Here is a 14,575-nt window from a genome sequence, read left to right on the forward strand (position 1 = left end):
AAACTTAGTCAGAAGTATGAGTTGCTGGTCAACTTGACAAGAGCTCAAGCAATAGTCATTCAGAACTTGAAGTTGAACAAAATGAAAGAGAAGCAAGTGCTTACTGAAGCTAGGATGAATTTGGAGCTGAAGAATTCAGAGCTAACAAAGTGTCAGGAGAAGCTCACCCAAGAGAAGCTAGAGTTGAAGCTTCAGGTTACTGATCTTCTTAAGGGAAAGGAAAAGCATATTCAAGAGAAGTGGCAGTTAGAGTTTCAGAATGCTGAGCTCATGATGGGAAATGAAAAGCTGAAGGAGACGTTCAAGGGGATTCATGCCATTTTGGAGAAGTGAAGAAGATGAAAATGAGATCAATGGCATTGCTGACCTTTTGGCAATGATGGTTGTGTAATGACCTAGCATCTAGGAACTAAGGTTGTGTACTGTATGCTTGTACTAATTGTGAACTATGGTTGTGTATGTATGTAGTAGTTATGCTATTCATCCTTTTGTGAGAAAAGGATGAACTATGCATTTGAAGTTGAACTCCTCTATGTATTGTGAACCAATTATTATGTATGGCTATAATGAGTTGAACTCCAGAATTTAATGTGTGGTATGATTGGTAGACATGGATCAGTTTCTTATTTTGTAATGCCATGTCTGCAAAAAAATTATATGATTGCTAGATGGATATGCTGATTATATAGATGGATATGTTGATGATCATACATTATGACAATGTTGCAGCAAACCACTCATGTCATACAAAATAAAAGAGGATCAAGACTGACTCAATCTCATTGCATCAGAAGATAACTTCACTGGTCCATTACATATTAAGCAAGAGCAACTAAATCAACAGTACATTGCATTTAGAGCAACTAAAGCAACAGTACAAAAGACAACTTGTCTTAAACTAGAGCAACTAAACCAACTAACTAACTAAACAAGAGCAACTTTGCTTCAACTTGAGGACAGTACATTGCATTTAGTTGCTATAAACCAACTAACTAACTAACTTAAGATCTTGCCTGCAACTAAGCCAAGCACAAATATAGTGAAAAGAAATAGCACATTGTGAAATTTGGCCATAATCGCAGCAATCTCTGCATTCTTCTCTCTGACTTGAGCTTGTAGAGACAGAACCATGGCCTCCCTTGTGCCATCATCTTCATTGGGAGTTACCATTGGAAATTGATCTTCAGATCGAGCAACAGTTGCACCTTTAAGCCTCTAGACTTCATCACGCAGATCCCCAATGAGCTCACTCCAAAATTTGGGAAATGGATCATCATGCCATTGCACAAATCCACAGCCACCGTGCTATTAAGATGCACAAACATAAGGTCCAAATATATATCATTTCACATACTATTGCACAGAAGAAAAGGGAGAAAAATTAGGCAGAAAACCACACTCAGCAGAGCATCCACGCAACTGTAGTACCTTCTACCAGGGTTCAACCTGCTCCAGGAGATCCATCTTGGCGCCTTCCTCGGAGTTGAGCAGTGGCACATCACTGGAGGCTCGTACGCCATTGGGTTCTCGCGGTAGCGCACCAGCGAGTGCGACTCCTCCCCCTCCTTCCTGCAGCTCGACGGAATCCGGGAGCGGACCCAGCACTGGACGACCACGACATCTCTCTCTCTCCACCGCAGGTGCCCCAGTCAGCGCCTCCACGCTGAGATCTCTCTCTCTCTGCGCTCCAAATGGTGATCGCGTGGATGAACCCTAGTTTCGTTCCCCACTCACCGCTTGTGCTGTCACACATTAATAGTAGAAGAGGTATCTGTCGGGGGACTGATCCAGGAACACCTATGGGACCGGCGGGCCGAGTCCCAAAGATGTCGGGGGACTGATCCACGAACACCTATGGGACCGGCGGGCCGAGTCCCTTTCGGTTCGGCGGGGCCGGAGGTCGTGCAAAGAGCAGATCGAGGCGAAACACACGAGCAGTTACCCAGGTTCGGGCCGCACGGATGCGTAAAACCCTACTCCTGCTTTGTGGTTTGTATTGAGTTCTTGCTCGGGAGCGCGGAGTGCTATAGTACACACCAGCAGCTAACGAGACCGAGCGTCAGTGTTCTGTTTTTTCCTCCCCCCCCCCCTCTACGTTGCGCATGGGCCTCCTTTTATATGCTCAAGGGGTCACCGACAGGTGGCAACGGGGACAAAGGGTAAAAAATGGAAGGGTGATGCGGTAGGTACAGCTACCTGCTACAGTGTATCATACCTAACCCTGACGGCAGGGGACAAGGGTATTAAATGCCCGTCTGTGTCGCCTAAACAGTGCAAAAGGGACCGTCAGGAACGCCACCGCTCGCCACGATGGCAATCTTGTCAGCGCCGCTTGCCACCGCTCACCGCTGGCTGCACAGTCGCCCGCCACGCACGCCTGGAAGGGTCCCAAAGCGACACGTTGGTGGATGTGCTGGAGCACGGGCACAGAGTGGTGGCTTGCCGCGGCAAGCGCCTTGCCGCGGTCGTTGTCTTGTCGCGTCCGGGAGCTTGTCGCTCACCGGGCCTTGTCGGGACGCGTGGCGCGCCGCGGCAAGTTCCTTGAGATGCCTTGGGTGGCCTTCCCGGCAAGCTCCTCTTGCCGGGGTCTTGAGGTGCCTTGGTGGCCTTCCCGGCAAGCTCCTCTTGCCGGGGTCTTGACTTGGATACTTTGTTCTTGAATGGCTCCAAAGGAACCACGAAGGACCTTGGCGGTCACCCGGCAAGCCTTGCCGCAGGATGCTGCGACTGCCCGTGCACAAGTTCGGGATACTAGGATACCCCTACTCTAGTACACCGACAGGAACCCCCGGGCCTGGGCCATACACGGTGCCGAGCGATGTTGAGCCAGGCCCAAAACAGGGCACGGGCACGCGCGGCCTAGGTTACGCCGTATCTCTCTCCGCATCCACCGCGCCCTCCCCGAACGGCACGCGTTGAATGCGGCGTCGTGGGAGAGATCGTGGGGGGTTTCTTTATTCGGAAATGCGGAACGTCCGCCCCCTCCCTCTTTATAAGCAGAGGAAACAGGGGTAGTTCGCCCATTTGCCAGTTGCTGCTTCAATCTCGGAAATCTCCGCTGCTCCCTTGTCTTCCCAAAGTCGAAAGAGAGCAGTGCTCCGCCCCCATCGCCACCAGCACCACCAACGCCGTCGACCTCCTCCACCACTTCCGCCATGGCTCCAAAAGCCGACAAGGGGAAGGTTGTGAAGTCGACCGAGGCGCGGCGGCTTGCGGCGCTGCGGAAGGAGCGGGCAGTCTTCCCCCCCAAGCTCGCCGCGAAGGAGCTGAGGGAGAACTACTACCTCTTCTGGTCGACAGAGACGTGGGCGCACCCGCGCACGAAGGTACTTCCCGCCGCCGCTTGGAAGAAGGCTCCGAACGGATACCCTTTCTTTGCCTTATTCTTCTACTGCGGGCTCTGCCCGCCTTTCTCTGAATTCTTCTGCGATATCATGAACACCTACGGGTTCCACCTCCTTGACTTCACCCCCAATGCCGTTCTGACCATGGCAGTCTTCGCGCATCTCTGCGAAAACTTTGTCGGAGTCCATCCCAATGTAGCCCTCTTTCGCCATTTCTTTATACCCCGAGTAGAGAGAGGAGAGCCTTTATCCGGCGGAATCGCCTGGATCTCAAGGGTCGGCAAGAAGGAAACTTATCTGGAGGGAGAGTTCCGCGGCAAGTGGGAGGAATGGAGGGCAGACTGGTGCTGGATTGACGAGGAGAACCCGCAGCCATTTACCACCCGGCGCCAAACCCCAGTAGCACGCGGCAGCGATTGGAGTGACGTGGCCCCGGAAGACGACGGGCTGAAGATTGCTGTCACCCGGATCCTGCGCCTCAGGCTTGCCGGACTCACTGTAGGCGCTGTTGGCGCAGATTTTCTTCGCCGCCTCATCGCCCCCCTGCAGGAACGGGGGAGGCCCGCCTGGGACTTCAAGAATGCGGCAGATATCATGAGGCTGCGCCCGAGCCTCAACTTTAACTTCACTGTCCTGGAGCTCAACGCGATGCTCCAGGAGCTGTTCAAGTACGACCCCCAATATCACGAAGTTTTCAGGTTGCCGAGGGGCGTCGTTCCGCTATGCAACAATTCCTCGCTCGACCGCATCCGGGCAATGATGCCGCAGTGCGACTCGCACGGGATTGTCCCAACTTGGCAAGAGCCTGCGGACGACGTCGTGCAGCAATTCTTCGATGGCTTGGTAGAAGTGGCGATCCGCCCCGACGAGAAGGACAGCCTCACCCGCGACACCACCGATGAGGAGATAACACGCATCGCCACCAGGCTGGAAGAGGCGGCGGCAGCCGCAGCCGCGGGCGAATTTGGATTCACCGTGGAGGAGGCAGATGCAGCAGAGGCGGGAAGCCGTGCCGAGCGAGAGGAGCGCGTCGGCGAGAAAGAACTTGCCGGGCATGGCGCCGGGTCGAGCGAGCCCGCCAAGGATACGAGCGGCTCGCTGGAAATCAACTTGTCTTCCACCTCATCTTTAGACAGCTCGCCGCAAGCAGAGCCTCCATCTCCACCAAGAAGGCGCCTCCGCAAGGCCGGGGAGGTAGCGGAGCGGCAGACGAGTCAAGAGCCGTCGCGCCGCGCGACACGCTCCACCGCGGCAAGCACCATTGCCGCGGGAGCATCTCACGCTGCAGCGGCAACTGGAGCGGGGTCCTCCTGGACCACCGCTTCTCATGCCGCGACGACAGCTGGAGCGGGGTCGTCGCAGACCACCGCCACTGTTCCCGCCAAGCGGTCCAGGGAAGCCACTCCTCCGCCTCCTCGCGCCGGACGTGAGCCGGACTTCGACTTCTCCGCGTTCAGCTCCGACGAGGAAGAAGAAGAAGAGTAAGATCCTCTTGTTGTACTTGCAGTTCTTCGATTATTGCTGTTTTGTCTTGTATCTCACTTGCTTTACTCTGAACTTATTCCTTTTCAGGACTCTGGCCCAGAGAGCAGCGAAGAGAGCCAAGGCCCCGGTGATTATCATCGAGGATGAACCCACGGCGACAGCGGGGGGTGCACCCGAGACAACCTTGCCGGACCCGGCAACTTTTCTCCAGAGCAGCCCCCAGCGTAAGTATCTGGTTTGCTTTCCGCTGTGAGGCGCGCATGGATACTCTGTCTTTGCTGATATCTGACTGCTGGTCTGTGTAGGAGCAGAGCAGCCCCACCAGGAGCCAAGGGAGAGTCCTCCGGCAAGGGAGAGCTTTCCGGTAAGGGAGAAGTCTCCGGCAAGGGAGAGTTCTCCGGCAAGGGACAGCACCAGCGGCCCCCCGACGGCGGAGACCACGACTGGAGAACCCAGTACAGGTAATCCTCTTGCTTCGAAACTTCCCTTGGGTTCTTCTTCTTTTGATCTTCTTCTTGTTGAATATTTGCTTGACTCTTCTCCCTTTTCCGGCCGTCAGACCCATCTGCTGCGGAGTAGATGGAGACCGAGGTTGCCGCCGACGAAGCAGCAGGTGCTGACGATCCCGCCGGCGCAGAGGCCGCCAAGGCTGCCGCCGCAGCAACTGGCGAGGGGTCTGGCAATCGTACTGACGACCCTGAGGCCGCAGGAGCGCCAGGCGCTACGTCGACCGCCGACCCGTCCGCCGCTGCCGCAGCGCCAGGCTCCGAAGAGCCCCAGCCAGGCGTCTACTTGAAGGCCGGCGATGGCGTCTTCATCAACCTCCCCTGTGCGTCAAGCTCCAGGGCGCCGGTCGAGGGAGAGATCTTCGACGGGGAGGTGCTCGCCTCTGCTGGGCTGACGCTGGTTGACGCGCCGAGCAGCAGCAGCAACGAGCCCGAGGAAGAGCGGCTGTTGCGGAAGTTGTTGTCGCTCTACTGCGCGCGGCAAGCCAAGCTGGAATCCTGCGAGGCGCTTGTCGCGAAGGCGGGAGCAGACATCGATAAGCGCGCGGAGGAGCTCGGGGGTTTCCACCAAGAAGCCCTCCGGTCCCTGGCGGAGGAGCGGGAGCAGCTCGCCGAAGCGCAGAAGGTCTTCCTCCTCAAGAAGGCTGAAGTCAGAGAGCAACAGCGGCTTGCCGCTGAGAAGCTGTCTGCGTAGGAAGGCGAGCTGGCGCAGCGGAAGGTCAACCTTGACGCCCACGAGGAGGAGCTTGCCGCGCGCGAGCGAACATTCGGCGGAGCCCTCAAGCAAGCGGAGGATGCTGCCGCAGCCGCCGAAGCCGTCAAGAAGGAGCTGGAGGCGAAGGTGGCGCAGCTGGAGGCCGATCTCGCCGAGAAGGGCAAAGAGCTCAGCGCCGCCAAGGACTCCAACGCGGATCTTGAGTTGAAGCTGACTACTTTGACCAAGACGCTGGACGGCGCCAAGGAGCAGGAGGTGGCCTTGAAGGAGGAGATCAAGGCCGACAAGGTGCTGCTGGAGAGTGCTGCCGCCGCCCAGAATGCCTTCAAGGAGACTGTGGAGCACTGGACGGAGAGTCTTCTAAATGTTGCCGCAGACATTGACAGGGAGTTGGCGCAGCTGGGGATGGAGGACCTCGGGTATCCCTCCGACGAGAACCTCCAACCCAGCGCCAAGCTCATCTTGTTCTTCAAAGGCATGGCGACGGCCCTCCAGCGACTCCGGGAGAAGATCCCAAAGCAGCTGGCCGACGAGTCGCGCAAGATCTGTGCGGGAGCTCTTCAAAAAGTGTTGGTGAAGGTGGCCTTCCGCAATCCGGGCCTCAACCTCACCAACGTCCTTAGGACCCTGCCGCTGGATGTTGATCTGGAGGCGCTCAAGACCCTTGTCGCACCCATTGTGGACAAGGTGAGCGGGATCAAGAGGATCGAAGGCGATCACGTAGACTAGGCCGCCTGTTTCTTCTTTCCTTGTCGCTGTTTATCATGTTATGAAAACAATCCGTTAGAGCCGCGACAAGCTATCTTGTAATATAGCTCTATTCTGGATAATGATTGCAATGTTATTCCCTTTACTTGATTCCTCCCTTTGTATGTTTTTGCCCTACGCTTTTAGGGAACTTGCCGGTGCAGGCACCTTAGCCGCGAGCGCTGAGTGCGGAACGTCAGCAGCCTGCTGGCGGTGCCGTTACCGACAAGAAACCTTGTCGCAACTAGTCGCAGCTCACTTAAGTTGTTGAGCGGACTCGAAACAAAGTAAGGGCGCAACTAGCTACGAGTTGGTTCCTCCGCACACAGGTTTTCCATACAAAGTGCGGTCGTTCAAGGGAGATAACTTAAAAAATTTAAAAATCTGATTGCTCAAACTTTGGCAACTTAGCTTTTCTGTCGTTTGCTTCCCGGTAAGGCGAAACTTTCTTGAACGACGCCTGGTCCATACCATTATCTTCTCCTTTCCCCCCGGCAAACTTGTGGGCGAGGGAACCTTCCTTTCCTTGAGAAAAAAGAAAGAAGAGAAAATAAAGATATGGAGCCTTACGGCTCGTTATTGCTTACCGGGGAGTAGGTGCTGCACAAAGTGTCAGATAACACATGCAAAAAATAGAAAGCATGAAATTGACAAGATGTGCGGAGCACATGAGCTTTACTTATGCACAGGGTCTGCGCCCGGCTTTGTACAAAGGATTACATGCAACAGCAGCAAGACTTGTACAAAAGGTGGTTGCCGGAACAGGTTCCGGCAACCGCGCCTTACGGGTAAAACTTACGAAGATGCTCAATGTTTCAGGAGTTGCTCACTGGAATGGCATCTTCGGTCTCAAGGCGGACAGTGCCAGGCCTAGTGACTCGTTTCACCCGGTAAGGGCCTTCCCACTTCGGCGTCAACTTGTTGGAATTCTTGGCGGACTGAACACGCCGAAGAACAAGGTCGCCTTCCTCGAAACTTCTGGCATTAACTTTGCGGCTATGGTAGTGGCGCAAAGCTTACTGGTAGCGAGCAGCTCGCACAGCAGCCTGAAGACGGTCTTCCTCAAGGAGCAGCGCGTCATCTTGTCGCAGCTGCTCTTACTCAAGCTCATCATAAGCGAGCACTCGAGGTGACCCGTATACGAGTTCCGTGGGGAGAACTGCCTCTGCTCCATAGACTAGAGTGAAAGGTGTCTGTCCAGTGGCTCGATTTGGCGTCGTCCTGATCGACCAAAGAGCCACCGGCAGCTCCTCGATCCAATTTTTTCCGCACTTGTGCAGCCTGTCGAAAGTTCTGGTCTTGAGCCCTCGCAGCACTTCAGCATTTGCCCTCTCCGCTTGACCGTTGCTTCTCGGGTGAGCAACAGAAGCGAAGCAGACCTTGGCGCCAAGATCTTGGACGTACTGCATGAAGGTGCGGCTCGTGAATTGCGTACCGTTGTCGGTAATTATCCTGTTAGGGATCCCGAAGCGGCAAACAATCGACCTGAAGAACTTGACTGCTGACTGTGATGTCACCTTCCTCACTGGTTCCACTTCCGGCCACTTTGTGAACTTGTCGATTGCAACGTACAAGTACTCAAAGCCCCCGATTGCTCGGGGAAAGGGGCCGAGGATGTCGAGCCCCCAGACCGAAGATGGCCAGGATAAAGGGATTGTCTGGAGAGCTTGAGCTGGTTGGTGTATCTGCTTCGAATGGAACTGGCACGCTTCACACTTGGTTACTTGTGCAGTTGCATCCTGGAGGGCTGTCGGCCAAAAGAAACCTTGCCGGAATGCTTTGCCGACAAGTGCTCTTGCGCCAATGTGGTGTCCACATATGCCTCCATGTATCTCTGCCAACAGCTTTTGTCCGTCTTCCCGGTGAATACACTTCAATTTCACACCGTTGAGTCTTCTTCTGTACAGTGTCTTGTCGACAAACTGGTACATACTTGACTGTCGGGCTACTCTTTCCGCTTCTTCTTGCTCTTCGGGAAGTTCTCCTGTCTGAAGGAAACGGACAATCTGCTGCGCCCATGCTAGAGCTTGTGGCTCGACAACAAGGACTAAAGGCAAATCTGCTGCTGCGGGAACATCCGCTTCTACGGCGAGAACCTGCGGCTCTGCCGGAGCTTGACGTTCCCCGGCAAGCTTGCCGGAGCAAAACTTGTCGGGAGCTTCTGCTGCAGTGGCGGGTGGTGGTGGCGAACGGTGCGAGGAGCGGCATATGCTCGGACTTCTAACTATGTTAGAAGGAGCAGTATCCCGTCCAGGCGACCATGTCTCGCTCGCGCCAGCAGGTTGGCGTGCATGGTGGTCTTGAGCACTCCGAGATCCACCAGCTCGATCTTGGTCCAGCAAACGCATGGTACTGTGAGCACCGTGACGCTGCCGGTCCCGCGCCTCATGAGGTGGGCGCGGTGCATGTACGGACGCCGAGGTCTTGGAGTGCGCCCGGTCGTTGTGGGAGCCGGCTACGCCGCCGATGGGCAGCGCAGCCTTGTCCTTGGACCTGGCAGCACCGTGAGCTCCCTCGTCGACGCCCGTTCTTCCGCCGGCGTCCGCCCCATCAGCCGTTTGCTCCGGTGGTAGCGGGGCGGACGGAGCAGCCGCCTCCGAAGCCTTCTTCTTCGGCGGCATGTCGATGAAGATGATGGAGATCTAGCTCGTGTGAACGCCGGATCTGGTTCACACAACCTCGACGCCCCTACCTGGCGCGCCAAAGATGTCGGGGGACTGATCCACGAACACCTATGGGACCGGCGGGCCGAGTCCCTTTCGGTTCGGCGGAGGCGGAGGTTGTGCAAAGAGCAGATCGAGGCGAAACACACGAGCAGTTACCCAGGTTCGGGCCGCACGGATGCGTAAAACCCTACTCCTGCTTTGTGGTTTGTATTGAGTTCTTGCTCGGGAGCGCGGAGTGCTACAGTACACACCAGCAGCTAACGAGACCGAGCGTCAGTGTTTTGTTTTTTCCTTCCCCCCCCCCCTCTACGTTGCGCATGGGCCTCCTTTTATATGCTCAAGGGGTCACTGACAGGTGGCAACGGGGACAAAGAGTAAAAAATGGAAGGGTGATGCGGTAGGTACAGCTACCTGCTACAGTGTATCGTACCTAACCCTGACGGCAGGGGACAAGGGTATTAAATGCCCGTCTGTGTCGCCTAAACAGTGCAAAAGGGACCGTCAGGAACGCCACCGCTCGCCACGATGGCAATCTTGTCAGCGCCGCTTGCCACCGCTCACCGCTGGCTGCACAGCCGCCCGCCACGCACGCCTGGAAGGGTCCCAGAGCGACACGTTGGTGGATGTGCTGGAGCGCGAGCACAGAGTGGTGGCTTGCCGCGGCAAGCTCCTTGCCGCGGTCGTTATCTTGTCACGTCCGGGAGCTTGTCGCTCACCGGGCCTTGTCGGGACGCGTGGCGCGCCGCGGCAAGTTCCTTGAGATGCCTTGGGTGGCCTTCCCGGCAAGCTCCTCTTGCCGGGGTCTTGAGGTGCCTTGGTGGCCTTCCCGGCAAGCTCCTCTTGCCGGGGTCTTGACTTGGATACTTTGTTCTTGAATGGCTCCAAAGGAACCACGGAGGACCTTGGCGGTCACCCGGCAAGCCTTGCCGCGGGATGCTGCGACTGCCCGTGCACAAGTTCGGGATACTAGGGTACCCTACTCTAGTACACCGACAGTATCGGTCCCAGGTGTCAGAATCCCCAAATGTGGTACTCCATGTTATGTGATGCCCCAGTACTGGTACTGACATGCAACAACTTGCACCAGTATTGGTACTGACTTGCAACAAGTAGCCCCAAATGTGGTACTCCTTTGCAAATATTGGTACTGGACAGTGTGTGTACATATTCAGGAACTGGCAACATATACATAAAGACAGTGTGTGTACATATTCAACAGCATAGTACTCTCAACAGCAATACTCCAATAGAAACATCAAGACTCCAGTAGCAACATCAACAGCAACACCTCAAGTTTAACATTACAATAACCAGTTCAACCAACATAACACCACATAACACCAGCACATCAAGTGGCAACAACACATCAGCATCAGCATCAAGTTCAACCAACATAACACCACATCATTTCAAATTACATGGCTCCTCTTCCTCTGCTAGCATTGAAGTAGGACATCCATCCAGTGTGTGTACCATCAGTAGGAATGTTAGCAAAAGTTGGGGCATATTGCCTGGGGGCAGTGAATGGCCTTGGAGCACCTCTTCCAGCTCCAGTGCCAACTCTTCCTCTGCCAGCTCCTCTTCCAGATGGTGGTGGTGTAGTAGTTGCAACAGATCTTCCTCTGTCAGCTCCTCTGCCAGCTCCTCTTCCAGATGGTGGTGGTGTAGTAGTTGCAGCAGATCTTCCTTTGCCGGCTTCTCTGCCAGCTTGTCTTCTTCTAGATGATGGTGGTGTAGGAGCAGAAGCAGCAACTCTTGCATGTCTTGTTGTTGGTGTAGTAGAAGGGCCAGCAGCTCTTGGCTGTGAGTTACTTGGAGTAGCCTTGCAAAGAAAAGGAAAAACAATTAATAATACTAGAAAGAAATGTACAATAAAGGAAACATTAGTATATTTGAAGGTGAAAAATTATTACCACATGTTTATTCTTCCTCAAAGCTAGCTCGGGCTTCAACTGTTTAAGACAGTTAGTGTACCTATGTCCTTGGAGACCACAATTGCCACATGTTATGGTCCCCATTCTTGAAGTGTCTTTTGGCTTTGGTACTTCAAATTTGCCCTTGATCCTCTTTTCTTTCTTTCTTCCTCTCTTGATTTTGAATGCAGGTGGTTCTATGTCTGGACCAAGGGTCCTTACCCAATCATGCTCACCAGGCACAGGAAAGATCATTGGTTCATAAGCTGCAACATAAAAATCTTTCTTGAAGAATTTGCTGACATAATCCTCTAGTTTCCTTTTAGCCTTGTTTATTGCAGAGATGGCATGGTTGCAAGGTATGCCACTAAGGTCCCACTTCCTGCATCCACAAGTCTCAAGTTCCAGGTTGATAGCATGTGTTTGCTGCCCATTTGTAACTTGCCATAAGTTGACCCCTGCCTGTATTGGCTTGCAGTATCTTGCCCTCTCCTTCTCAACCTCTAGCTTCTCACTGTAATGAGGTGTTATCTCCCATCTTGCTGCCTTTCCACTCTCTCTGTTTTTGTGCCACCTCACCATCTGCTTATCTTTTATCCCATCACACATTGTCCTTATAGGTTTTCTCCTAACATCTAGAATGTACTTGTTGAACACCTCAGACAAGTTGTTCACTACCAAGTCATTCTTGCAGTTTGTGTCAAATGCATGCCTTGCCCATGTTTTTTTGGTATTGCAGTAAGCCACTCCCAAGCTTCCTCACTTTCAGCTCTAAGATCATTCATTGCAATATTAAATTTGTGTTCATTGTAGGCATAGCTAGCATTATCCATGCACTTCTTAAGATCTTCACCCCTAAACCCAAAATTTTGGAAATTTGCATATAAATGTCTAAGGCGGAATTTTTGCTTGCAATTTGGAAACATAGCATTCACTGCATTCAGTAACCCCTGACACAAACAATTTAACAAGTCTAAGCTACAAGCTAAAGAAATATGCACCAATGAATGAAATATGCATTCTAATCTACTGTAAACACTTGTGCAAAACAGAATGAAACTCTAAGCTACTGTAAACACTTGTGCAAAACGCATACCTTTTGTCTATCTGACATTATAGTATAAGGTACAAACTTGCCCACTTCTCCCCCTAGGCAAATTTTCAGTTGGTGTAGAAACCAACACCAACTAGGTGTGTCCTCCTGTCCAACTATGCCAAATGCCAGTGGATATATGTTGTTGTTGCCATCTCTACCAGTGGCAGCAAGGAGTTGAGCACCTGTAGTGAGCTTAATGAAGCATCCATCAACACCTGCATAATCAACATTTCCAAACATTAAATACATTCAAGTGAGAAACAATATGTAGTACTCTACAATATGTAAATGGTGCACAAGGTTCAGGAACTAACCAATGAATGGCCTACACCCATTGAGAAACCCCTCCCTTGCTCCATTCATGCAAAAGAACATGGCATGGAATCTTGGACCTGGGTGGGGTATTCTTGCAGTTGGTACGGGAGTAACAGTAGTGACTATTACTCTGCTCCCAGGGTTTGTGTCCATGACAGTCTGAGCATAGTCTTTAAGCCTAGGATATTGCTTCTTGTGATCTCCTGACACAGTATCAATAGCTATGTTCTTTGCTCTATATGCCATGCACTTGGGCACATCTACACCATATTTTTCCATGCATGCATCAATTATAGTCTGAATACCAGTAGTTATATCAGATCTAAAGAGATGCTCATATTTCTGTGCTAGCCACTTAGCACTAACCCTTGTGGTCTCAGTAGTACTAGGGCAAGTGTGCTCTAGTCTCATCTTCTTAATTACAAAGGTTTTCTCCCCTTCTATAACTGCTGCCACCATAAAGAACTGGCATTGTTTATCTCTACACTCAACAATTATCCTCTGATCTGAATTCCTGTGATACTTGAAATTCCTGGCCTGAGTGATATGCAAATTCAACAAAGCATATCTGAATTGATGTTGATCCCTAAAACACAACTTTAGACATAGTTGTTCATGTGGTTGCTCCATTTTCTCATTGTACCACTTCCTAGCAGGCCTTTTCTTTGCCCTACTCTTCCTTTTCTTTGGTAGGACAAATGATAGTGGCTGAAAACCATCATCCCCACTCTCCCTCAACAACCCCTTCTCTTCTTCATCTGATGATAGTCTGAAATCAGGCTCAACCTCTGGTAGCTTATTGCAATGTGACCTAGTAGTTGGTCCTCTTCTAACTGGCAGTTTCTGCTTCTTTACAGGTACAACTATATTTGCTTCTTCTTCTTCTTCAAAAGTCATATCTTCCTATACCTCAAATGGGTCCTCAACTTAAGTGTCACCCTCATAATGTAGAACTGGTTCCTCCTCTGATAGCTCATCATCTGATTCTTCCTCTTCTACTTCTAACTCTCTCTGTCTCTTCCCCTCTTCCACCTCTACATCTTCATCATCACACATATAATTAGGCACACTTCCAATTTGACCATCCTCATCAGAGGCAGAAGCATCACTGTCCTCATATACCTCATATCCTTAATATCCCTCTTCTTCTTCTTCCAAAACAGCTTTCAACTTGGCATTTGCATTCTTGCTTTCTTGTGTGCAAACACCAGGAGGATGGGGTGTGCTAGAGCTGCTACATTGACTCTCAAAAACTACTCCTTGCTGATCAACAGCTAAGACAGGAGGCTCACTCAGATCATAAACAACAGGATCTTGGTACACAACAGTGGACAAATCTGGCCTTTCACATTGCTGCAACTCAAAATCTCTATCAGGGGGTGCACAAGCCCTAACTAGCAAATTAATCTCCAATTTGTCCTGCAGCTTCCTCTTTATCATCTGTAATTCTGCATGACTGTCTACCAAATCCATCCCTTTCTCGCCTAAAGATGGATTTTCAATGTGAAACAAACAATCATATGCATTAAATCCTTGGGTTTCACTGCAACCAAATTCAGATAAGTAATATCTGAACTACAAAGCTTCATCTCCAATGGTTCTCTTGCATCAAAATGGATCCTTACTTGCCAAATGTCTTCATCCAAACTACAGAACAAATTCATTTTCATGTATTCATTATCATAACTCTAAATTTGGAGAGCAACAGTACACTACAAGAAAAAATTGAATTAACTTTCCTATAAGATAGAATATGAATCAATGTAGCTTCGACCATTTGAGCACAAT

The 14,575-nt window shown here is 51.8% G+C and overlaps 1 protein-coding gene across 1 annotated transcript; it reads right to left on the minus strand.

Annotated features, from left to right (window-relative positions):
• Positions 1-10,867: 10,867 nt before the first annotated feature.
• LOC147960430 (uncharacterized) lies at positions 10,868-13,066 on the minus strand. The gene is made up of 5 exons (XM_087533347.1): positions 12,787-13,066; positions 12,473-12,687; positions 12,140-12,326; positions 11,438-12,050; positions 10,868-11,285 (listed from the first exon to the last, which is right to left on the minus strand). The coding sequence occupies exons 1-5, from the start codon at positions 13,064-13,066 to the stop codon at positions 10,868-10,870; spliced, it is 1,713 nt and encodes a 570-aa protein (XP_087389473.1).
• Between the last annotated feature and the right edge of the window lie 1,509 nt (positions 13,067-14,575).

Source organism: Triticum urartu, chromosome 7A, assembly GCF_056163025.1.
Source record: "Triticum urartu cultivar PI428250 chromosome 7A, HENAU_Tu73, whole genome shotgun sequence".
NCBI lineage: Eukaryota > Viridiplantae > Streptophyta > Magnoliopsida > Poales > Poaceae > Triticum > Triticum urartu.